Here is a 24,395-nt window from a genome sequence, read left to right on the forward strand (position 1 = left end):
GGGTGGCTGTGGCTACATTGTAGCTTGCCATCACCAGTGTGTGAATGTGTGTGTGAATGGGTGGATGACAGGTTGTGTAAAGCGCTTTGGGGTCCTTAGGGACTAGAAAAGCGCTATACAAATACAGGCCATTTACCATTTACCATGTTTAAAGAGAGAAATAAATGTATGGTGTGCGAAAGAGTGAGCTGTGACAGGATGTGATGGAAAGATTGATTTCAGTACAGTGTAAAAGGCAGATAAGCTGTGTGGTGCTGTGGATGACAACGTGTGTGTGTGTGTCTCTCTCTTTAAAAATGTTGTAATATCTTTTGACCGTAATGCCAAAATTAAATAAACTTTGGTTACTATCTTGTGTCTTGGTCTGTCTTAGATTACGATCAGGTTTAAAATAATGATCACTCTGGCAATGTCTTGGCATTTGATCATTTATTCATATATCAAATGCACATGCTGGTTATAGTGATGCAAGATTTAATTTAGCTAAGCAGCATTTCAACACTAATCATAGAGGCAGTTCATCTAACAGTCTTTACAGATACAGCAAAGGAGGTTTTCAAGACTGTCAAAGGCACAGATTAAATTCAAGGTGGCAACTACTAATCAAATATAAAGACAAAAGCAGAAGCCATTAGCTTTTCAGACAGCTACTTACACGGAACTATAATACAACAGATGGTTGTTAAATATTTTAACATGACAAGAAGGACATAAAGAAATGGCATAAAGTAGAACCTCAAACTTTCAAATGCTAATCTATACAAAGTAATAAAAATTTCACCCTCTATGAAGATTAAAGGTGAGTTTACAACAAATTGGACTTTACTGCAGAGCTAGTGCATAGTTTATATTAAGGCATTCCTGGTTTACGTTCCTATACTAGCAACTGTTATCACAGTCCCTAAAGATGTCTTTGGTTAAGAGTAGGGTGTGGGGAACGTCAAGCCTGAAGAGCCGGTGTCCTGCAGGTTTTTGATGTGTCGTTGATCCAACACGGATGATTTAAATGAGTAGTTCATTACCAGGCCACTGGAAAAGTTCAAGCCATGTTGAATTTAGCCATTTAAGTCAGCCGTGATGGATCAAGGACACATCTAAAACCTGCAGGACACTGGCCCTTGAGGCCTGGAGTTCCCCCGCCCCTGGTATAGAGTAAGCTGTTTGCTAGAGGCGTTAATCTTGCCTTCACTTCCATTGCAAAGATAGCAGCACAGGCACAAAGCTGAAATAAAAACCTCACGTCTAAGCAAGCGTGCAAAGAGTCAAGCAGCTGAACACGTCCTATGACCAGGAAAATGGTGTATAAATAAAATGACAAAACATAACAGAAAATCTACGGAAAGCTGCCCAGGCATTGAAATGGATTGAATTAAAACAATTAAAAATATACATTAAAGCTGATTTGTGCTGTAATTTGTGGACACTTGTGCAGAACAAACATGTACACAACACAATGACACAAGGTCATGTAGATCATGTACATAACACTTTGGAATAAAAATACATTTTGTTTTTGCCAGCCATTGGCTGAGACTACGTGCTGCAGCTAGATGTGTTTTTATCAAGTTAAAAATCACATTTACAACAAACAAGTTTGACCCCAGCCACTTCCTCCTCAGTCTTCACTTAATATACTGTACACAAAAATGTTAAGCAAGCGGCAGATCATAAAATACAAGTCACACCTCACACTTATTTACAAGACAATTTGCTGGAGGACGTTTTCTTTACCTGCAATACAAAACTGAGCAGAATAAACATTAAATCACCCGAGCTTTCTTTAGAATAGGCCCGCTACAAAATAACATTAGCTGATAATGAAGCGCTTCCCTTTTTAATGCTACAGAAATTATAAAAACTACACTTCAATACACATTTTATACACACACTAGTTCATTTCTGTGCATAAAGTAGTATAAAGTAGTCCCCAACACTGACACACTGTGCGTCACAATTACCAAAACCCATCCCGTTCTTTCTTTGTAAAAGTTACAAAATGTGTTCCTATAGATGTTTATATTTATAAAAGAGTTCAGAATGTGAGGGGAAAATAAGCTGGTTAAACTTCATCTCTGAATCACACAAATGCACGAGGAGAAATCTCTCTGTTCAGCTCGGGTATTTTAATTTAAATGAAAATGCTGGATAGGGTGTGTTAAATGCTGGATAGGCAAAGGAGTCTGTTAAAGAGTGACAGTACAAAAAAAAAGAAAAAGTAAATGGAGGTAGATGTGGTGTCCGCCTGTGTGTTTCAATCAGAGAACGTTTGTGAAGAGCTGAAGTTCTCATAAATATTGAAATGTTCAAATCGTCTAGGTCTTTAGGATTTTTTTTTTCACATGCATTAACAGTGTCTTACTGTGTGTGTTTTTTTGTTTTGTTTTTTTGTTAAGAGTTTGTTGGAGACTACAGTAGAAAAAGCACTATTAATCTACACTTTAGACCACCTACACAATACACTTACAGGAGCTTCTTGGCCTGCCACAAAGCTCCTGGCGTACAGTTTTTGTGCTGATGTTAATGCGACAGGAGGTTTGGAACTCCAGAGTTATCAAGTCAGCTTGTTGGCAACATTTACACATTATGCGCCTCAGCACTCAATAGCCCCACTCTATAACTTTATTTGGTTTACCATTTATTAACTGAATTAACTGTGGTTCCTTAACGCTTCTGCTTTGCAATAACCCCTTTTACAACTAATCATGGAATATCTAAGTGAAGAAATCCCACTAACTGACTGGTGGTAACAAAGGCATCCTATTACAGCACTGTGCTTAAATTCAGTGAATTCCATAAAGCGACCCATTATTTCACAAATGTTGGTAAAGGCAGGCAGCTGGTGAGGCACGTAACTTTATACACCTGTGGCAATGGGACTGGAAACACCTGAATTCAATTATTGAAATGAGTCACTTATTACTTTTGTCCATATAGAGAACTAAATGGTTGAGTCCTAAAATACTGAACTGGAAGTCCATCCATCCATCCATCCATCCATCCATCCATTCGCTTCCGCTTATCCTTTTCAGGGTCGCGGGGGATGCTGGAGCCTATCCCAGCTGTCATAGGGCGAGAGGCAGGGTACACCTTGGACAGGTCGCCAGTCTGTCACAGGGCCAACACACAGGGACAGAAAACCATTCACACTCACATTCATTCGCACATTCACACCTAGTGACAATTTGGATTATCCAATTAACCTATCCCCACAAGCTTGTGAACTGGAAGTGTAACTTAATATCTTCAAGCAGTTCTTTGGTGTTAACTAGTATTGTCATGATTATAAGTCTTAGAAAACTATATCATAGTATTTCAAGTACTGTGATATCAAATGAAATCCATGGCTTTTTAAACACACGAACTTGATCCTTGACCTAGACCAAAATAAATAAAAAAACAAAACAAGTGATGACAAATCTCCCTAAAATACAAACATGTGGGATATCATATTCTTTCTGATGTGGTTTGTTACGAGAACTAGCACCAGCTTAAAAAAACAAAACAAAACAAAACAAAAAACAAAACTTAACATAACTTTATGGTTGCTTATTTCATAGCTAATCCTACTGTCCCCCCCTATCCTAAGCTGTTGTGTTCTCTAAGCATCTATAGCAGCGAAGCCATTAGTGTGAGGTTTGCAGCCATTGGCGTTGGTGTGGTTGAGCGCCTCCATCTCCTGATTGGCAGCCAGCTTTTCTCTGGCCTTCTTTTCCCTCGTCAGCTGTCTGCAGTGGTAGAACAGGTAACCCGGCAACAGGAAGCCAGTAAACGAGAAGATCAGCAGGCCGAGGTTGATCTGCAGGAAAGAAAGATCAGGAAGATGGACAGTTGTAATTATGATTCACATTGTCAGGCCATAATTAAAATTGACAGTTTCAACTGTGACTATTTTTAAACTACAGGAAGAAAACTTTAAAACTGTTTGAAACCAACTGAGACAATAACCCATATAAATCAAATTACATTTAACATGTAGCAAGAACCGATCAACTGAAAACAACAACAACAGTTTAAATCTCAAACTTTCTCGCGTCCTATTCTGGCCAATTATGCAGCTTGTTCTTTGAAAACAGCCCTTCTAACTCTTAGTTTGTATTTTTTTTAGGGGGGCATTCCTAAAAGCCTACTTTTTTCTGATTGGCTGGCCCCTCATCTGGCTTCCATAAACAGAACCCTAGGCTTGTAAGCCCCTCCTCTTTATCTCAGGCATGTAGAGAGCTTTAACACAATAACCTTAAGGAAAATTCCCTGTTAAGACCAGCCTGAAGCCAGAAGATTTGGCTAAATTTTACTTACCAATGTAAGCAAACACTGCGACAGTAGTGTCTCCTTTAAGCATAGTCATGGTTTGTGCTAAAATGCTAATGTTACAGTGCTAACATTCTCGAAATAACAGTGTTTAATATGTTCACAGGCTAGGTTAGCTGCAGTAAACAAAAGAAGCAGAAGGGAATGTCTTCAGATTTGTAACTCATGTGACACCCAAACTCAGTACAATTCATCCCGAGGGAAGCTCAAATATTTTTGCTATATTATATATATTTTTGCTATATTCATATTATACTTGCTGAATGTCAACCTACTATGTGGCTCTAGATAAAACATTTGCAGGTGATCAGAGTGATTAGGACTCATTATGTTTGAAACCTGAATGATTGTTTTAACATACACTGAGTGGTCATGTGGACATTTCGAGGACATGATGATCCAATTTAGGATTACCATTTGGCCTCTTCAGTCTTCACTTAGTGCACTCATTACCTAATGAAATTAATGTGTATAAAACTGTAGCTAACAAATGCAAATTCATTTCATTTACAATTTCAGTTATCCCATGGATAGTTGGTGGCGCAATAAACAATGCTGAGAGCTTTTTATGGGCGTCTCATTGTGAAGTTCGCAGGCATGCAGAGAAAATGTGTTTTCTCACATAGTAGGGGTCTCCTTTCAATGGTCCAACCATGGCGATGAAGAGTGGCTGCTGCAGCAGGGCGATCACAGCGCTAATCATGGACTGGAGGCCTGTCAGCGTGCCAAAGTGGTTGGACGGGTAGCTGTGGGAAAGATTTAGTGGTTAGCGTGAAATACCAAGTGACAATAGGCTGACAATACATAAAATAAAAACAGCTGATTTAGTGTTGGAGACATAACATCTATGTTGAAATGCAGGATTTAGTGCCAGAGAGAGCTTGTTTTCATGCTGATGTGGCTCTGGAGGGCACTCATAACCAACAAGTTGAATGTTTGCCCACACGATGTTGGGTGATAATGAACAATCAGATATGTACCAATCCTACAATGACATAATTATGCATGTCATACTGAATAAGTATAAAATGTATAAAGCAATGCATAAGCTGAAAGGTTGCAGTTTGTGGTCTCCGGGCACACAATACAGGATCCCCCCTCCTTTTGTTACCACATCTGGTTGCTTTTATCACACTGTAAAGCCGCGCTTTTTGGTGTTTATATGGTGTTAGATAATCACACTAAATGGGTCAGAAAAGAGTTCATTGTCTCATTTCCAAGATTAAGTGATATCCCAGTTGTCGTATTAATGAACTGGAAACTCAACATATGTTCACTTTGATGAGCACTTCTTCCAGTTATTACGTCACTTAAATGCCATGTGATTTAAAAATTAGGTTTTTGTGAAACTTTGCATGTAATTGTGTTGTACAAAGATTTATCAGCACTTACACAGCAGCATAAAGTCCTCCACAGCAGGAGTGGATGAAGCCTCGGACCATAGTGTGGAGGATGAAGGTCAAGATCTAAGGTTGAAAAGAGATGGAAAAAGTCAGGGAATTAATGCATCACACTAATTACTGTTGTATCGTTGTTGTCACAGAATAAGGCATTACCTGTAGAGGCAGGTTGTCGATGAGGCAGCAGACTCCAAATGCAATTAGCAGCAGGTTAGTGAGGATGAACGCCCTCATTGCATTTGTCACCTTCTGAATCTTACGGTCTCTTTTGGGTCCACTGGTGAGCCTGTTGAGGACACAGGCAAAGAAGTTCCCATCACAACATACAGTGTGTGCTTCTCATATATAAATGGCCTCGTCAGTCTAGTCAGTCCTTCTCCATCATCCTATATTCATGTCTTTACTGTCAAACTACCCAATAAAGGCGAAAAATAAATGAATGTTTATTCCCAAATCTGTCAAGTTTCTCTGCACATACCTCTCTTGTCTGCCTGAGGGGACTGTCTGATCCTCTTCACACTCCTTCATCTTCCAGTCCATGATGTAGCCAATCAGAGGACATGTGGCCAGACACAACAGCTGTAGCATGCCAAAGGTGGACGAGTAGAAACCCACTGAAAGACAAAACATTAAATTAAGAGAAGACAAAATAACAAAGATAACAAGTTTCAGTTTAAAGCCTTATTACTACAGTGCTCACCATTGTCTTCTGCCTCCTTGGCTAGCTTGCCAGACGCTGGAAGATACATATAATAAAGAGCATTTCTGTCAGTACTGCTCAAAGGTTTTTCACAGTACTGTAAATACTGACTGTGTTTGAGGGTTGGACACTCACGGTGCTCTTCTCCATGGGTGATCAGGAACTCCAGCATCTTGTTCATTGCCCCCATATAAAAGATGATTCTCAACTGGGACATCCCCATGGTAACCAGACTCCAGAGGAAGATGGGAGAAAACACAGACCGACGGAAAGGAACCGCATCTGTGAGAGGACGAGTGTTTTTATTTTCCTGTAATGATTGTGATGGAAATTCAGGAGAAGTGGTTCAGATTTCTAACTTTTACCGTAAACCTTGCGGGAGATCCAGTCTCTCAGTAATATCACACAAAATAAATCAGTGGTTCTCAGCCTGACATGTGCAAGACGTGAGGCACTTTTCTAGTTTGTCTACAATTTTATAATTTGAGGGGTTGCAAGATGATTAATGGGACAGAATTTTATTGTGGCCACAATACAAAAGGTGCATGACTGCGAGCATTGTGGCTGTGTGTGTGGGTACACTTGCATTACTCATTTTGGGGGACCTATATCCGTACAGTCACACATGTGTGGGGACTCTGTATCTTTTGGGGTCAAAAAGCAAGACCCCATAAGACAAATCTTAAAATTTTACAGTATGTAAAACATACAGTATGTTTAGTAGATGACTTGCTCTATATCCAATCTATTTACCTCAATATAGATTGGCACTTGTATAGTGCACCATTCACATTCACACAAACTGCAGAAGGAAAAGAGGACAGATTTGTTGACCTACTGGGTGCAACCTCATGTCCATTAGCAAGCTTCTCTGTGGAGCGTCGGATGTCTCCGTTTTGGTGGCTCAGTCTCTCACCAACAACCTTCTGCTCAGATGAAGGTGGCTCTTGAACATGGAGGATCTTACTGTTATCAATAAACAGGAGGGTTTCAATTACGGAGTTACGGTTGTCATCAACAGTTACTGTATCAATATTAAAAAACAAAAACAAACAGACCTGTAGTCCACCTCTTCGGGTGTTGGAAAACCTTCTTTGGGCCAGTTAACAAAACAATTTATGAAGACACATGTGGCAAGACCCGCCCACGTCCACATGATCACCGTGAACGACACGCCTGCGTCGTAGATGGCCTGGGAGGGAAAAGAAGTTATGTTTTTACACTCATGTTTCACTTGTGTTTAAAGGTGTGCTCGCTCACTGTTTTTTTTTTTTTAAAACCACATGGCGGAAACAGAACAAGCTGTAAACACAACACAGACATTATCACCTTGTAAAGTTTTTACGGTGAGCGTGCTTAGAAACCATCCAGACACATTTATGCATTTATTTACAGTGGCGTACCTCAATGTTTATGCCTTATAACTCCATCCATAACATTTCTAACATTTCAAAGGCACTCTGAAGTAGACTCACAGTTACAACTCCACCCGGTTTATGTGAGAAATTCATCTAAGCGTGTAACTTTAACGATGTATTTGTTAACATATCCTTAATTTACCTTGACTCCAGGGAAGGTGACTGCAGAGGAAGCGTAGGAGCCGATCATCAGAGACATTATGGTGGAGCTCAGGGCACCAAACATGTTGGGGAGCTGCAGGCACAGGGACATGTAGACAAAACAGACATGGTCACATATAAAAACATTCACAGTGGTCCATGGACTACCCGGAGTTCATCATTTATTCTAGTGAAGGTTCACTATGTTATTTTGCCAGCAGAGGGCAGTGGTCTGCTTTGTGTTAGCAGGACGAAATACTGAACACTGATGAGGTTGCTCCTAACAGCAACGGTTCACTGCTCTAGCCTGCAGCGTTTGCACCCAGTAACACTTCTCTCTTCCTGCAGAGCAGACTCATTAAAAATATTAGTTTCCATGTCAAAACAAAGAAGAAATGAAGACATGGCCCCATGGCTCATTAATGGATTATGCTATACTTAGAAACATTGTTATCCTTGCAATTAAAACAAAGAAATAAAATTCAAACTAGTTCAGACTTGACTAGTTTCCTCTGACCTAGCATGAGGGGGGAAAGGTGGTGGGCATTAGGCACTAGGACACCATATATTAGGTCAACCTATTTACAGTGACAAGGAGCTTAGCAAACACAACAGTGACCTATTGTGCTTGTAGCACAGTAAGTGTCCTTTTAATTAGAGTTTTAAATGGGTTAATCGTGATTATAAAAATCACATGTGTAGGATTTTAATTGTGCTGGATGACAAGCTTACTATTCTCTCTCTCTCTCTCTTTCTCTTTCTCCCAATGACCAGTTTTCCAAAACTCCTGCAAACGTCACCTAATCTCCCTACGCCGTCAGTGCCACTGTTGTCTCCCAGACAGTTTCCACACCCTTACACTGACGTTATCGAGGCAGAGAGCATTTATTAAACATAAAGGAGCACAACGTTGACCTCCTAACATTTTTATTGGGAGATGATGTATAGAGATATAGAATTTTTTTATGCGAAAAATCATTATCTATTTAAGTTATTTAAACCTCTATTAATTAAGAATGAGCTGAAAACAACACCAGCTTAGGCTACTTAGAAAGTTGATACGGCTGACTTGGATGCAACTTGCTTCAGTTTGCACAACCAGTCAACATGGTGCAACATCAGCATTTTATTTGGAGTCCTGTGTTACAAGCCTATACGTTTAAATGCAATATTCACTCTACTTTCCCTACCCTCTCCACCAAATCCTTAGTGAAATATCAAGCGATGTTTGCTAGTGTAACTTCGCTTTGTATTTGCTAGCGTATCAGCAAGTGTACACAAGTCTTTTCATTGGAAACAGCTGCACCGAGATAGCGGTGAGAACCAAAGCAGTAAAGTTGTGGGTTGGGAAAACCTAAAATAATTTGTAAGAAGAGTATAAACCTCTGTAGAGCTAAGAAAACCGCAGTTTGTTTAATCTTACATTATACATAGTTATTTGAGCAAATGTTGGTTAAAAATATTAATTATAGTACCTTTAACGGATTACAGATCCCTTCTAATTACTATAAATATTTCTTATAGCACATTCTGCAGTCCTTAATTTTCCCATCACTTAGACACACTGGGATTCAGAGCTGCATAGAAAAGGGTTTCCAGGAGTGTTATTACCAAATATCAAAATTCCTACAAACATTTTTGGCCTTTGTGCCAAACAAGATGTAAGGTGGAAGGTGTGGGTGAGAGGTGTGCTTTTTCATCCATGTATGAATTTTGTCTGCTGTCCTGAGATTACATAACTGTGACGATGTGCAAGCTGTGGTGCCTGCGCTTTATCGAGGAAGCATGAGGTCACTTCAGTTGCTGACACTGAAGTGAGATGTTGGCAGGTAAACAGGAAAGAAAAGCTTTCCTGAGGATGTTCGAGGAGAGAGTCTGCCTGTCTGAGTGAGAGGAGAAAAACAACCGCAAGAACACCCGTCCTCATTCAGCACTTCTGAGAACTGAATTACAGCTCGTCTATGAACATAAGGTCTGCAGTGCTGTGGAAGTTTATGGAATGTGGGAAACGGGGCCCTCCGAGCTTGCATCTCATGTTGTAAGATGTCAGGTTACCAAATATGGAAAGTGCAAATGTCTATCCTCTACCTCTGTGTTCTGTCAGATCCTATTAAATAAATATTTTTTTACAGGGCCTTGCAACACTTATGCATGCGAATGCTGCTAGGGGGATGTGGACACAAACGCATGACTGTATGGACGCACACACAGGGTCAAAATCACACACATAAAAAAAAGGATTTAGCCATTCACTTGCCACAGCTAATGAGTTCAGGCTCTACTCCTGCCGTGCTCACTCACTTGGGTGTTGTAAGGCTTTGGCACTGAGTTTAATTAAGACTTTCACTGGGAGAATGGGCCAAATAGCAGATTAATGAGCAGTGAAATTTTGAAAGACAGGACGCAAGAAGGGAAAGTGGGAAAGGAAAAAAAGGAGAGGAAGAAAGACAGATAGGAGTATAAAATCAGCAAGGACATCTGTGACAAAGACACGGGCATTCTCACACTCACACACACTATAAGAAGATTGTTGGCTTATGTATCTGTGTATTTTCTCATTTTTGTGTTCCAGGTTCTGTATGTTTGTTTTGTCTTTTGTGTCTTACAGGTGCGGCAGTTGTGCATTCACCCCCCACCTGTCTTGCCTCTGCATTGTCATACCAAACCACATATAATGTAATTCACATGAAGAAGAGCTGTTCTTTCACCACTGTACATTCAGATCACAATTCTGATTGCAAAATCTGCCAGACAGGACAAGCCACAAGAAAAAAATAAATAAATAAAAAATCAGCAAGGTAAGAAAAAAAAAAGACAGGTAGCAGGAGTAAAACTTTTTGTGTTTGATCTCCCAACGCTACATTTGCAGAGCCTCCCTCTGTGGAGATCCCAGCAGGAAACCCTAAACTGGAGCCGATTAGCACAGACTTCTTTTTGCTCCCTCCCTCAGTGTTCGCAGTTTGGTCAAACTGTCAACTTCAGAGTGTTAGCAAAGCCGTCAAAAGCCTGCTGTAGTGGACTTGTATAAAGACTAGGGACTTTTTAATATTAGGGTATGTACGATAATTACCTTTCCCCCCCAATTCCCTGAAGTTGCTTCTATTCACTGAGTAAATTTAAAAGTAGGTCAGAAGCAGACTGACAACTTTCACAGTCATTACAAGGAACATGATTAACAGAAGTAGCTGCATTGTCTAATCGCATGCCAGTGGTAAAGTATTTGCATTGTCAGTTGCAGGCCAGGCTTCATTCCTTTAAAAATGACATGATACTGGGAGCAGAAAAACTTTCATTCTGTACATAGAGAACATAGGGCGTTCAAAGGACCTCATGCATTCCTAACAATGTGACTCACTGGAAAAGAAGGTGTCTGTGAATCACCTTGTTGTCATTTAAGGCTTTAATTAGTTGGTAAAACCAAATAAACTAAAGGTGTGTTTGCATATTGAGCACAGTAATGAGTCAAACTAAATAAATAAAAATAATAAAAATAATAAAAATAAAAATAAAATAATTTCCCCCAGGGATCAATAAAGTATTCTGATTCTGATTCTGATTAAATATTTAATGAAGGAAAGAAATCAGAAAACGGAAAACTACAGGGCGTCACAATTGCAGCTTTTGGCGCCTGTTGTTGTTCTTTTACATCACCCACACAGGATCTCAGCTCATTGTGCAAGATACTGCACCTCAAATGTCCCAGTGTTCAGTTGTTTTTATTTAATATTCAACCAAACTCAATTATGTCACTCCTCCTTGAAATAAAACCCACAATCTTTTAACCTGTTGTTGTAATTGACAGCATCTCTTCAAACGATTTTACAATTTTCTGCCAATCTTGTGTTATTGTTGGCAACATGAATGTATTATTACAAAATAACACTGAACATGTACGGACATCACAGGGGGACCAAGAGTACCTGTGAAAGTGAGGCAGAGTTAATTACCCTGATCAAGGTTATGGAGTTAAAAATGTTAAAACTTTCATCAACGTCAAACGTCCAGTCCACTTTTGGAAAATGTGAAAACTGTAAAGAATGAGGATAAAATGTGGACGTTCATCAGTGCTTCTGTCAGCTTTACAGTCTTCTTACTGACAAAGACATCAGCGGTTCCTACAGACATTTCTATAGGAAATCCATCCATAGAATTTCCATCCCAATTAGGACCGGCCCGCCAAGGGAGTCTGATATTCCCAGTTTAAAGAATCTGAAGTTATAATGTCTGTCTAAATGAATTACTATATTTATGTATTGTATAAAAATCCAATGATGGGCTTTGTATTGGGAGTTTCCCCCCAGTAACTGACTCATAGAGCACAATACCGCAAAACGACTGAGATGGTCTTGTTTAACTCTCGACCACATGGTATAAATTATGATGGCATTTGTGAATTTACGTCTGTGTGTGTCTGCCCTTGCACTCTTTAGAAAAGCAGCAGCATTGAGGTCACTCGGTGTTGGTAAACCTCACCCTGATTAGAAGTGTCGACAGAGGGAAGGAACGAGGGACACGGAGGTCAGTCAGGGACAAACAACAGGGGGCAGCTGATCATTACTCAACAGTGTGTGTGTGTGTGTGTGTGTGTGTGTGTGTGTGTGTGTGTGTGTGTGTGTGTGTGTGTGTGTGTGTGTGTGCGTTATTAACCGTGTTTGTCTGATAGGCTTGAAAGAACATTCTGTGTCGGCGTGAGCTAACACTAAAAGGAGCTCCACGTTCCTGCATGTGTTATGCCTGTTTCCTTAATGCAATGTTAGCCATGCGAGTATTAAAGGTAGCTACATTCTTAATTTTGCATTCATTTCTGCTTTTAAAATTAGTGTTGTTTTTGTACACCTCTACCTGGGGGGGAAGAAGTGCTAATTAAACATCTTTCACTGTTGTGTAAAAAAAAAAAAAAAGATGAGTCAGCATCTGTAAAAACCTGAACGAACGAACCACTCTGTCGATGTGCTGCTGCACTACTTCCAAAACATTTCATCAAAATTCAAAGCTGCGATTTTGTTCACTGTAGAAACAAGAAAAAAGTCTACCTGCTGAGTCACCACCAACAGGTCCCTGCAAGTTACACTTTTTTTTTTAAACATCTGCACTGTTTGTCTGGTTTATATCACCCTAAACATCTTTCATACCCAATGGCATCCAGTTTCATAATAGACTCCTCTAACGCTTTTCTTTCTGTAAAAACACCCACGTAAGCAGTTTGCAAGCTTAAAGAGAAAAAGGTCCCAGGATAAGGTCATCTGTCCACAGTCAGTCTTTAACTTCAGCATTTAAACAGCTGTTTCTTGTTCATCTCCCCGTGCGCGCACATTTGCGCATCCGCATGTGTGCACAGTCATGCAGAGTTTAAAAGGTTGTGTAGTGATTATTCTGCTGACTGCTGAGCGGAGAAACTGAAGAGAGCAGGAAGAAGGTCGCGAGGAAGAGCTCAATGTGTGCTCAATGTGTCCTTGAGTATCTTTGATTAGAGGTAAAGGGGCCGAGCACTAGGGAGGGTGTGTAGTCACCCTTGGGCTGCAATTGGTGGAAACTTTCCATGTGGTAGAAGTCATGTGCACTCTGACGAAAACACTGTACCAAGACTAAGCACCAACCTAAATACTTGCCAGGACAATGATTTTTTTAAAAACACACTTGCTGATAGAGCACACGCCTGATGTGGACATCACACACCGTACCACCACCACCCCTTACCCCCACCCAGTCAGAACAACACATGCCATTTTGTCAGCTGAGAGACCAACCATGCTACTAAAATGTTTCTGCTCATTTGTTCCAGGAAGAATAAAAAAATAAAACCCTGTCACTACTTTCTTAGAAAGAGTTATGTAAATAGATGGTGTTAAATTATATTATAGGACATAGAGTTACTGACTGACTACCAGATGACTAATAGCATTTAATGTTACTGATTGTACTGCACAGGATTACCAGTCATACTACTATCAACTGTTAAGAAATACAAGATATGGTGTCCATGCAAAGGCTCCCTTCTTTTAATTTAGGGGTTTTGTAAAGTGGGTGGCAAAGGTCTTATTCCATGTGGTCAACATGGAATAAGACCTTTGCCACCCAAAAATAAATCCAAACTGGTACTGAGAGGAGTGATTGTCTTGTTCTAACAACATCACAAAAGACACAACGATACCAGTAAATGAGATGTGAACATGAAACCAACTGCACTGGAACTGGCCGTTGACAAGACAAGACAAGCTTTATTAGTCCCACACGTGGGAAATTTGTTTTGTCACAGCAGAAAGAACTGAACTGAAACAACTGATGAGGGCTCTGGATAGGTTATATATTGAGTTGCCTGTGCCGTATATATATATATATATATATATATATATATATATATATATATATATATATATATATATATATATATATATATATATATATATATATATATCACACTGTGTGTCTTACCGTGATGGAGGTGAAGGTCAGGCAGATGCCTCCGAAGCCATTCAGAGAAAGAGCCAGGAAGATGAGCGCTGAGAGGACTGCAGAGAAAGCAAGAGAAACATTAAAACTCGCTTTGGTAAACTGGAGGACTTCATTTTACAAGAAGTCAGTTTAAGTTAACATTTCAGGAGACCGCCTTCAAAAACCAGCAAATTACCATGGGCCTTAAAATTTAACCGCAGCAGATATTCACTAAAGCAGTTGGCTTTTAACTTGTGAAGTGGTGTAAAGATGAGGGTGTGGTGAAACACATTGATGCAGCTGCAACTCCGTCACTTTCTCTGTGGTTTAAGTGTAACATTGAGCAACACAGACAGCAGCTTAAATAAACAAGCTGGTACATAAAATGGTTCCAGCCAGTGTGACAGACACTTTCATATAACCCTAAAATTAATCTAAATTTTAATTAGGCTTAAAATTATAAGTTATGAGTGACAGGTAGGAACAATTTTTTTTAAATAACTCATTTGTCATGCAAATAGATAGATACTTTATTGATCAGTGATAAAAATCAGTTTGTTTGTTTTTACAGTGATTAAAAAAAATCCAGGTATACAGACTTCTGTAAAGCCTGTGTGCCATTTTGCATCGATTATCTCATTAATATCTTGTCTGTTTTTACTCACCGTCGGTCTTGTAGGCAGAGGTGGCCATCATAATACAGGACAGACCAAAGCATGAGCTGCAACAAAGAGAGAGAAAAATAATGAAACCTCCAAGTAGCTAGCTGCTGGTGACATCGTCGGCAGTAATAAAAAGCTACTTTCTGCTGCCATCTTATCCACAAGGGGTCGCCACAGTGGGTAGCTTGGTGACTTGGAGAGATTGTTGATTCGTTCCAGCTAGAGACACAAAACCCCTTTGAAGTTGCGACAGGAACTCAGGTGTAAAATCTGTCATCTGCCAAATCAAATTTTATCAGTTTCCATCGAGGCTGACACATAAAACTGACAACGGTGTCAGCCACTTATGGAGGTTATGTTGAAACGTCTACAAAGACTAAGACCAGAAGTCTAAATCAGCTATAAAAAGTCTGGTTTATAAAACAGTTGGTCAATGATTTAACAGCCTGAATGCTTTTTGAATCAGATACGTTCAAATCCGATAAGTGTCACGCTTGACTTTTAAAAGTCAAGTAAAGTCAAACTGTGGATGAGAAAGGCAGAAACCATGTGTGTTTGTTTACGTAACGTGACTTTTTACCCTTCTGTTTTGAAGATAACCCAACCTCTAACTGAAGTTTTCCAGTGAACATCTAAATGATTCTGAGTATGCTTTGGAGAAAGAGTGCTGTTGTCAGGTATAACCAAAAATTCAGCCCTCTGGGACCAACTCGATCTGTCGTGTTTGGAGCAAGAAAATTGCTGAATATGACCCACAAAATACCATCCCTACAGACAAGCAGGAAATGAAAACATGCTTGGGGGTTGTTTTTCTGCTAAGCGTGCAGGACGACTTCATAGGACTGAGAGGCCAATGGATGGGACCATGTACCCTAAAATCATGAGAATCTCCTTTCCCGCAGCCAGAAGACTGAAGGTGGATCACAGATGGGTCTTTAGGCAATGACCAATAACCCCCCAAAAATACAGACAATACAACACAACAAAGGAGCAGCTAGCCAACCCCCAGACCTCTACCCTATTAAAAAAAAAGTACCTATGGAGGGAGCTTAAGCTTCGAGTTGCTGAGCAGCCAAGAAACCTCAAGCATTCCTGTAAAGAGGAGTGGGTCATAATCCCTCCTGAGACGTATGCAAATGTGGTACCAAACTACAGGAAACATCTTATGCACAAATGCACTTGCCAAAAAGGGTTTCTCCACCAAGTACAAAGTCATGTTTTACTTGAGGATCAAACGTTTATTTCATGCAAGTATAACTTTTATGTAATGTGTTGTTGTTTTTTTATCTTATGTCTCTCGATTAAACTGAAACTACCATAAAAACATGAGACTGTTCTTCTCAAAGTTAAAAATTTAGCAGATCATCAAATAATTATTTCTTCTACTGTATCTCTAAGAGTCTGGCTCTGAAGTCAGTCCAAGCTCTACCTTACAGAACACATCCTGTAATTACATGAACGGTTGTAGACTAACTACACGTGTACTGAGAAAAGGTGCACACATACAAACGAGGACTGCCTACTCAGTAATTTGCAGAAACTGGATCAACTTCTCGTTCCTGCTGTGGGAATGTGATCCATCTACTTTTTGTACTAGAACACAATTACCAGTAAATGAATTGATTGAATATCAAGTTTTCCTTCCTCGTCTCCACATGTGCCAAGGAAGATTTTTTTTATGATTAAGCCAAACATACAAGGATCATTTATGAGCCACACATACAAATACATTCTCAAATGTTACAATATTACCTTCCAACCAGTCGAATGGGACGTGGTCCAAACTTATCCATCAGGATACCAAGCGGGAGGGTGGTGGCACTAAGCAAGAAGGAACCGATGGTGAAGCCCAGATTCAGCATCTCTTCCTGGTCCACACAGCTGACCCACTCCTCAACCTTCTGGCCAGAGGAGTTACCCAAAGACGCGTGCGCTGTGTCATTTTCTGTGGGAACAAGTGTGTAGGCTTGATGAGAGATCGCTCAAGAACTATTTGAGTCTTTCAGGTTTTTTGTGGGCTCTGACTTGACTCCAAAACTAAGCATTATTTTCCCCATTTTCTAAACTTGTCTTAAAGGTGACTTTTCTGCAATTTCCAAAACAAGACAATCTCATGCTTTATAGATTGCAATGACACATTTGAACACAATACATATGTTTCCCGAAAAGTAATTCCAAGTGATGAGGCCTTAAAACCTGCAGTTCCTCAAATGGCCACTCAAGGGACGTTTCTAAAATGAGTCAGTCCTCATGGACTCCAATGTTAAAATGTACTTGAGCATTGTCTCTATGCCTTCATAGGAACTGTTGATGGGGTGAACTGTTAGGATTTAATCAGGGCTTAAAGTTAGAAGCCTCCCAAAACAAAAAACTGTAGCAAGCTTGCGAACACATAATTTGGCTGCTGGTATTTTGGGTACGTCTATCTTCTATTTACAATCTATGCAAATGTCTAATAGATGTGTTATCTCCATATCAAGGTTCAGAGATTCTGATCTTACCTGAGCACAGGTGAGAGTAGAAGCCTTCCCTCTTTAACATGATGAGCAAGGAGCCCCATCCCAGCAGCACAGCCGAACACAGCAGGTTTTCAATTACCGCTGTCACCGCCATCCACCAGCGCCTCCTGTAGGCCTGGACGAGAGTGGGCGCCATCGCTGCTGCTCTGTGATTGAGGAGCAACAAAGAGGGAGGGGGAGGATAAATTGAAATGACTTTAGGCAAACATGGAGGTTATTTTTTTTATTTTTTCTAACAAGTAAAAAAGATAGTTGATGCATCCAATGTAAATGCGAAGGGTTTTCCATTTGTTTAACACCTTTGAAAAACTTCCAGACACACTAAATAAGCTGAACAGATTTTATTAAATAATATTACACACTGATGTGAGTCATTACTGATGCTAAACCACCTCCTCCAAAGGTTTGATTACCCGGTGTCTTAGTTTGAAGTAACAACATTAATTACTTGAAGCCCTTATTTAGTTTTAGCTCAAAAACATTCAGTAATGTTTTCCCAATGTTCCCATATTTATTAAGGACCAGGAAATTCTTTAGCGACGTGAATGTTAGGATTTTTGCTAAACCAGTTTGTTGTTTCAGGGAAGAAAAAAAAAAGGCACAAACTGTAACCATAAGTCTGAGTGACTCACACCACTTTCCATGACTTTGGGTTTGTGAAATTATTCCAGTCCGGATTTACTTCCTGTGAACTTAAGCTTTCATTCACATTGACATTTGAAACCTGATGAGTACATCTAATAAGTGTCCATGTGGAGAGTCACTGTTTTGTAAATCCTAGGCCAGATAGCTTCAGATGTAACATGGAGTGAACCACCACTCACAACCACTAGCACTTTATATAGCCTCTGTAGAAACTATCTACACCCTCACTTATCTTAACTGCACTACTGTATAGCTCTGTGTAAATAATCATTCTGTACATTCAATAATCTTTAATCCTACAACTGTTTACAACTTGCATAGTTCCCATTTCTGTATAGCTGTATATCTCAGATTTCTGTAAAGTTATTTATTTCATATTCTGTATAGTTTTTCATATTTATATCCTGTTCATAGCTTGTACTCACTACAGCCTGTACATACTTAGTTATAGAATATTCACAACATACTTCATACCGTGTACATTATAACATACCATAATAGACCCATTTCTGTAATATACTTACATATCTATACTATTGCTAATATATATTGTAATATACCTATATCACTAAAGCACTTCTGGATGGATGCAAACTGCATTTCGTTGCCCTGTACCTGTGCATGTGCAATGACAATAAAGTTGAATTCTATTCTATTCTATTCTATTCTATGTTCACCTACTGTGCTGTGAACAAAGCACTTGAGTTTGACTCCCAGAAACACTGCAGAGTGCTGAATTGGTCTGCTTTCCTTATGGAAATTGGGGTGGCACCTTAAAGTGCTGCTGTTTCCATCTAAAAGCAAAAGGGAGTGGGATTAAATGAGTATGGAAACCAAATGGAACTACAGCTTGGCTTTGGTTTTAAGTCACAGGATAATCAGGCTGCTTTTACATAAACACACATGGGCAAAAACACAGCAGCTGTGATTTGACTGACTAAATAAAGTCATCTTAGTCACGGCCACCTGAAAAGTACACACAGACACAGACATACACACACATAGACACACAAAGTACAGGTCACTGGTCACAATGATCTGCAACATGAGCGCCCAACACAGTCATGAATCTGATAACACACATATGAAAAACATCTAAACAAGAAGCAATGATCCAAATATGACCAGCTATTCCATTTGGCAGCCAAACCACAAAAGGGGGCAGAGGGGAACAGCGAGAGAAGAGGCCTACAGTCAAGGCCTCAAATAGGAAATCAGTTTCAGTGCTTCTTAATGGCGGCATCCTTTAAGCATGTGTCATACAGGAGAACCAGAGAGGCCCTAATGGGACAGATTTGTCTCCGCTTGTGCTCACAAGCTTGCGTGTGCCTTCACGAGGCGTGTGTGTAATGCGATTATCCACTGCCCGCTGAACCACCTTTGTGCTGAAAAGAGTGTTTGAAAAGCGGGATTTCGTTGTAACTGACACCCCACGACAAAAACCCCTTCAACACACACTCACTCAACAATGAGGTGACAGCAGAAGACGGTGCTTATTCACGCTGTCGTGTAAATGCCCAATCCACACATTAACCCGTTAATTAAGTCTGAGCACACAAACAGTAAAGAGGCTAACTTTTAGCCAAACTTCTACAAACACTTGAGTTACAACCATTCATATCATCTTTAAGTTAGGAATTTTGTTGTCGATCCATTACCATTTTCAAACCGATTGTTTTATCCACCCAGCACGCCAGAGAGAACCAAAGTTATTAGATCCACTGTTACAAAGGCCTAAGATGTTCATATTTGAGCTTTTAAAATGTGTCAGAGATCCACCTGCTTACAAAAACGGACTCCAGCTATCAATCAAAGGGCAAAATGATAACCAAATTTTCTGTCCATAGAGTTTATTATCATTTACAACCAAATTTATAAATGATAATAAAAACAGACTCCAGCTATCAATCACAGGGCAAAAATGAAGGAAGGAGTTCATTTCCCCTTTGGATCCTGCATGATGTGTCATATATGCTTTGTATTTTATTTTTAGCCTGGAGGAAAAAAACAAACAAAAAAACCCCAACCATTACAGTTATCCCATGTGTCCTTGTACATAAGAGATAACTGTACACAGATAAAAATTTGTTGCTTAGCTGTTGCTACAGTCAACAACTGAACTGCTATTTTGATGATCCTGATAGGGTGTCTGTCGATATGCACACATTACTTCTTTAATCTAGCGTAAATCTAAATCTTGTTAATTTCAGCCAAAGCTGATGTGAAGTAAGGACAGCCTAACCTAGTTAGTATCTCGCTGAGGAAATCTGTCGTTTAATTAACCTCAATGTGCACTTTTAAAAAAATCTTTTATCAGAATCAGAATCAGAATACTTTATTGATCCCTGGGGGAAATTATTTTAGCGTATATCATTAACTTCAAAGGTCAAATGAGTACAAGGAGTTGAACATACAAGTTTTCATTGTTGCGCTTATGACTTTCCTACTTTCAGCTGCTTCCTTGTCAGAACAGGTCACCACAGCAGGTAGCAAATGTAACTCTGCCAAGTCAAACATGATTGATTTGGCTAATCTTTACACCTGCTGCCCTTCATGACACGGCCCCTGAAAGGATTTGTGTCTCTGGCTAGAATTGAGCCAGCAACCTTTTGCTTGTCAAGCACATATATACACCACTACACTATGCACAAAATTTAACTCTAAAAAACAGCCACTTAAAGTCCATAAAAGTCATTAACTTAAAATTTTTTAAATTATTTAAAAAAATCAGTAACTCCTAAGTAGTGTCAGAGTTTCCACATATACAAACTAAAATGTTAAAGTAACACAGAGACCATTAAAGGTCTAAGTATACAAGTTACAGTGACATGTATTTGATTTACCGCGGGGGCTGAATTAGGGGCATCAACACACACATGGTGAAATATGTGTGTGCATGAAAATATCGTGCACACACATCGCTCAGGAGGCAAAGCAGTAAATGAAAATGGGAGTTCATGGCTTCTTGGTATCACAAACACATGTCTGTTACTGTAAAAAAAGGCTGTGGTGTCATCTGCTTCGCTTTCACACAAACTGATGCAGGGCACGGATCCATTCGGACTAACTACTACTTATCACACATCCCTCGTCACCGTTTTTCCGCCCATTTCCAGGTGCCTGTTACTACTGCAGTAAACTGCACGCTGTCAATAAAGGGAACAGGAGTGCTACTGTGTTACCGTGCAGGAAGGTCAACACATGACAGACATGTGGCAACAACTTAAAACATGAATGCCCGGCTTTTTGTGTTGTTGGCAGGCAGTTGTGAGTCCCTGTCACAACACTGTGAAGTGTGTGCTTTTAAAGTTAAAGCAGGTGAAGCTTGCTTTGGGATAAATCCCACAAAAGGAGGGTGTTTCCTGAAATACCGGAGCAGTAGCAGCTGAATGATGCAATAACTTCAGGACTTACTCTACTCCTCTTTGCCACTGGCAGCCTGGATAAGCGGATGGGGTTTTAATGGGTTTTGAATTATTGAACAGGGCCTTCCTTCTCAATCAACAACTGAGTGAACATATAGGCTCAATTATCCCTATCATGCTTACTTTCAAGTCTCCCTGTTGCTGCTTACTTCCAGCCATGCTCTTTTTTTCCCTGCTGGGGATATAGATGACCTTGACCAGACGTGTTTATCAAACTCTGCGGGACTAAAAGAACCGCAGGAAAAATGTTTCCAAATAAAATAAACCACAAAGCCCTGGGCCTCTCTGTTCCCCAAAGAGTCCAAAAGTTGCCCGGCCGGCGAGCAGCTGTCTCTCCATGGGTGTGACAGTCAGCCTCCGCTTACCAGGCAGGGCAGAAGAGGAGACGCGTTCATGTGCTGCTCCAAATGTCAAAATCTGGAGTTCTCCCCTGGCCTCCAGATCCCATCAAAGCGTGACACAATTAAGAAATAAATGAAGAAGGCAAACGAGCAATAAATACATAAAATATAGGCATACTGGCTGGATAAAGGGAAACAAATATATAATTAGGCTGTTTAAAGATCAAGATTATTTTTAATCTGCTTTTCAAAGGTTTTGTGACCATTAATCACCCAAAAACATCCACTGATTATGAACGCCAGCGCCCCAGTTCTGAGAGAAATGGGGAGCTCTGCTCTATTTGATGCTTTAGACTGGGTGTTAGAGGCTACACCCAGTGACTTGGGGACATGCTGCATTTAAAATCCACACGTATTAAACATACAGTTGCTTCAGCCATCGTTCTCCCCATTTTTCTTATATTCTTTAATTTAAGGGGTTGTCATTTTATTTTGTTTTATTTGATTCCTCATCAATGAAACCAACCAACTTTTGGTTTTTCAAGATGCAAACAAGATTTTCATCATGTCATCCCAGCAAGTTTTCACTGACTGACATAAACCAACTTAATAACTCATACATTAAATGCACAACAAATTCATCAGACTACTACCCAATGTAAAGTTTCTTCCAGGTGTTACATATGGTTAAAAAGATTCAAATGCAGTAAGTATACATGTTTCATATAAATATCGTCTATAGCCTACTTATTTTCTTTAGCCCACATAATTAAACATTTCAGTTACATAAAACGTGATTTTGATTTGATGTACTGTATAGCATGTGACACAAGGCAATACAGTCTCTGGCACAATCATAAGCATCGGTTGCTACTGAAAACAAGAAAAATTTTGTGTGTTAATGGTGGGGGAGGGGTACACTATGCAATATATTCAGTTTTAGAATTTATATTTAGTGTTAACTGTAGCTAGGTTATCTGTAGCTAGGCTCAAAGTGTTAATGCAATCTTATTTTAATATGCAATACTGTCATATGCAAAACTAGGGTGGCATTAGGGGTCTATGCCAGCACATTCCACCACATGCCACCGCTCTAGATCCGCCCCTGTTATGCTGTAATTGGGCTATAATAAAACAAACGCCTAACTTAAGACATTTGTGCGCATTTATGGCTTCCCAGGGGTTTTATAAATATTATAAATGAGTCATAACAGGCAGGACTCCGATGCTCCGTGAAATGAAGGCTCAGGTTTCACTGAGCGTATTGTACACATTTTAATCATCACTTCCGAAACTTTCTCAACATCTGCCGCTCGCGCCGATTCTCACATTTTTACTCTCCCTTTGTGAGCGCCCGTACTTTGCGCCATTTCTCCCCTCACCAGGCCACGGACGCACAAACACACGTGGACACACACACATATTGTGAGTTTAATACGCAGCGTTTGGTCTGTATCGTGAAAGCTGACACTGTCCATCTCATGCCACGTGTATCAGAGGTCGATTGTTCCTCCTGCTGTTTCAAGCCGCCGCTTACGTCTTTTATTTTTTTTTTTTTTTTTTTTTACATATAACACTAAACTCGTGAACACAACAGCGGCAAAACGTGGAAATGTAAGTAAACATCATATACTTACTTCAGTTGTGTGTCCTCTCACAGGGGCTCGAAATAAAGGTTCCTTATTGAATAACAAAATAAGAATTTAAGCTCAACTTTAACTAATTGTTGTCCTAATAGCAAAGTTGAGCCCGAGTCCCCTAAATAAAACTTTTCCCCCTCCCTCTGTCCTCTCCCTTTCTTCCTGGTTGAAGACTGATGTTCCTTGCCTGTAAGTCCACGTTTTTTCTCCCTTTCTCTCTTCGGTTACACCACACACTTCCCCCTTCAATTTGACTTCTCCCTCCCATCTAGTTTACCGCCTGTTGAGGGGAGGAGAAAAGTCACTACGCCACACACATTCATGCTGGTCTTTCCTTCCATGCAAATGTCCTCCAGCATGGCGCATGGAAGTTTTAAAGAGCCCTTGACCTCGTAGGACCTGGGGTCCACATATGTGGACATCACATTTTGAGTTGTCCAGACCAAAATACTAAATTTTGCTCTTCAGGGGCCTGATATCCACTTACAAGGAATTTATACTACCACTGTGAATTTCCTCATATGTGGATTGCATTTTTCGCAGAAACAAAAATCAGGTAAAAAATAAAATAAAATAAAAAAAATCAGGTAATTCTTTTTCTTCTTTTTCTTTTTACAGTCATCAGGTCCCAATCAGGCCAAACAGCAAAGAGAAATTAAAAATGCATGCCATGAAAGAGTCCGGGTCTTGGGAGGTTAAAGGAAAGTCACTGCAATACGGGATCACATAGAATAACTGATTCAGCACATATGTGGTTAATGTTT

At 39.9% G+C, this 24,395-nt stretch overlaps 1 protein-coding gene across 1 annotated transcript; it reads right to left on the reverse strand.

Moving 5' to 3' along the window:
• Positions 1 to 414: 414 nt before the first annotated feature.
• Positions 415 to 23,862, reverse strand: slc43a1a (solute carrier family 43 member 1a). The gene is made up of 15 exons (XM_080900850.1): positions 23,629 to 23,862; positions 17,563 to 17,726; positions 16,814 to 17,006; positions 15,065 to 15,120; positions 14,400 to 14,476; positions 7,969 to 8,061; positions 7,467 to 7,600; positions 7,247 to 7,374; positions 6,544 to 6,690; positions 6,409 to 6,444; positions 6,187 to 6,322; positions 5,865 to 5,994; positions 5,701 to 5,774; positions 4,931 to 5,054; positions 415 to 3,796 (listed from the first exon to the last, which is right to left on the reverse strand). Exons 2-15 carry the CDS (start codon positions 17,714 to 17,716, stop codon positions 3,599 to 3,601), a joined length of 1,680 nt encoding a protein of 559 aa, XP_080756976.1. The 5' UTR covers positions 17,717 to 17,726; positions 23,629 to 23,862; the 3' UTR covers positions 415 to 3,598.
• Positions 23,863 to 24,395: the final 533 nt, after the last annotated feature.

Source organism: Rhamphochromis sp. 'chilingali', assembly GCF_963969265.1.
Source record: "Rhamphochromis sp. 'chilingali' genome assembly, chromosome: 13".
In the NCBI taxonomy this organism is placed as follows: Eukaryota; Metazoa; Chordata; class Actinopteri; order Cichliformes; family Cichlidae; genus Rhamphochromis; species Rhamphochromis sp. 'chilingali'.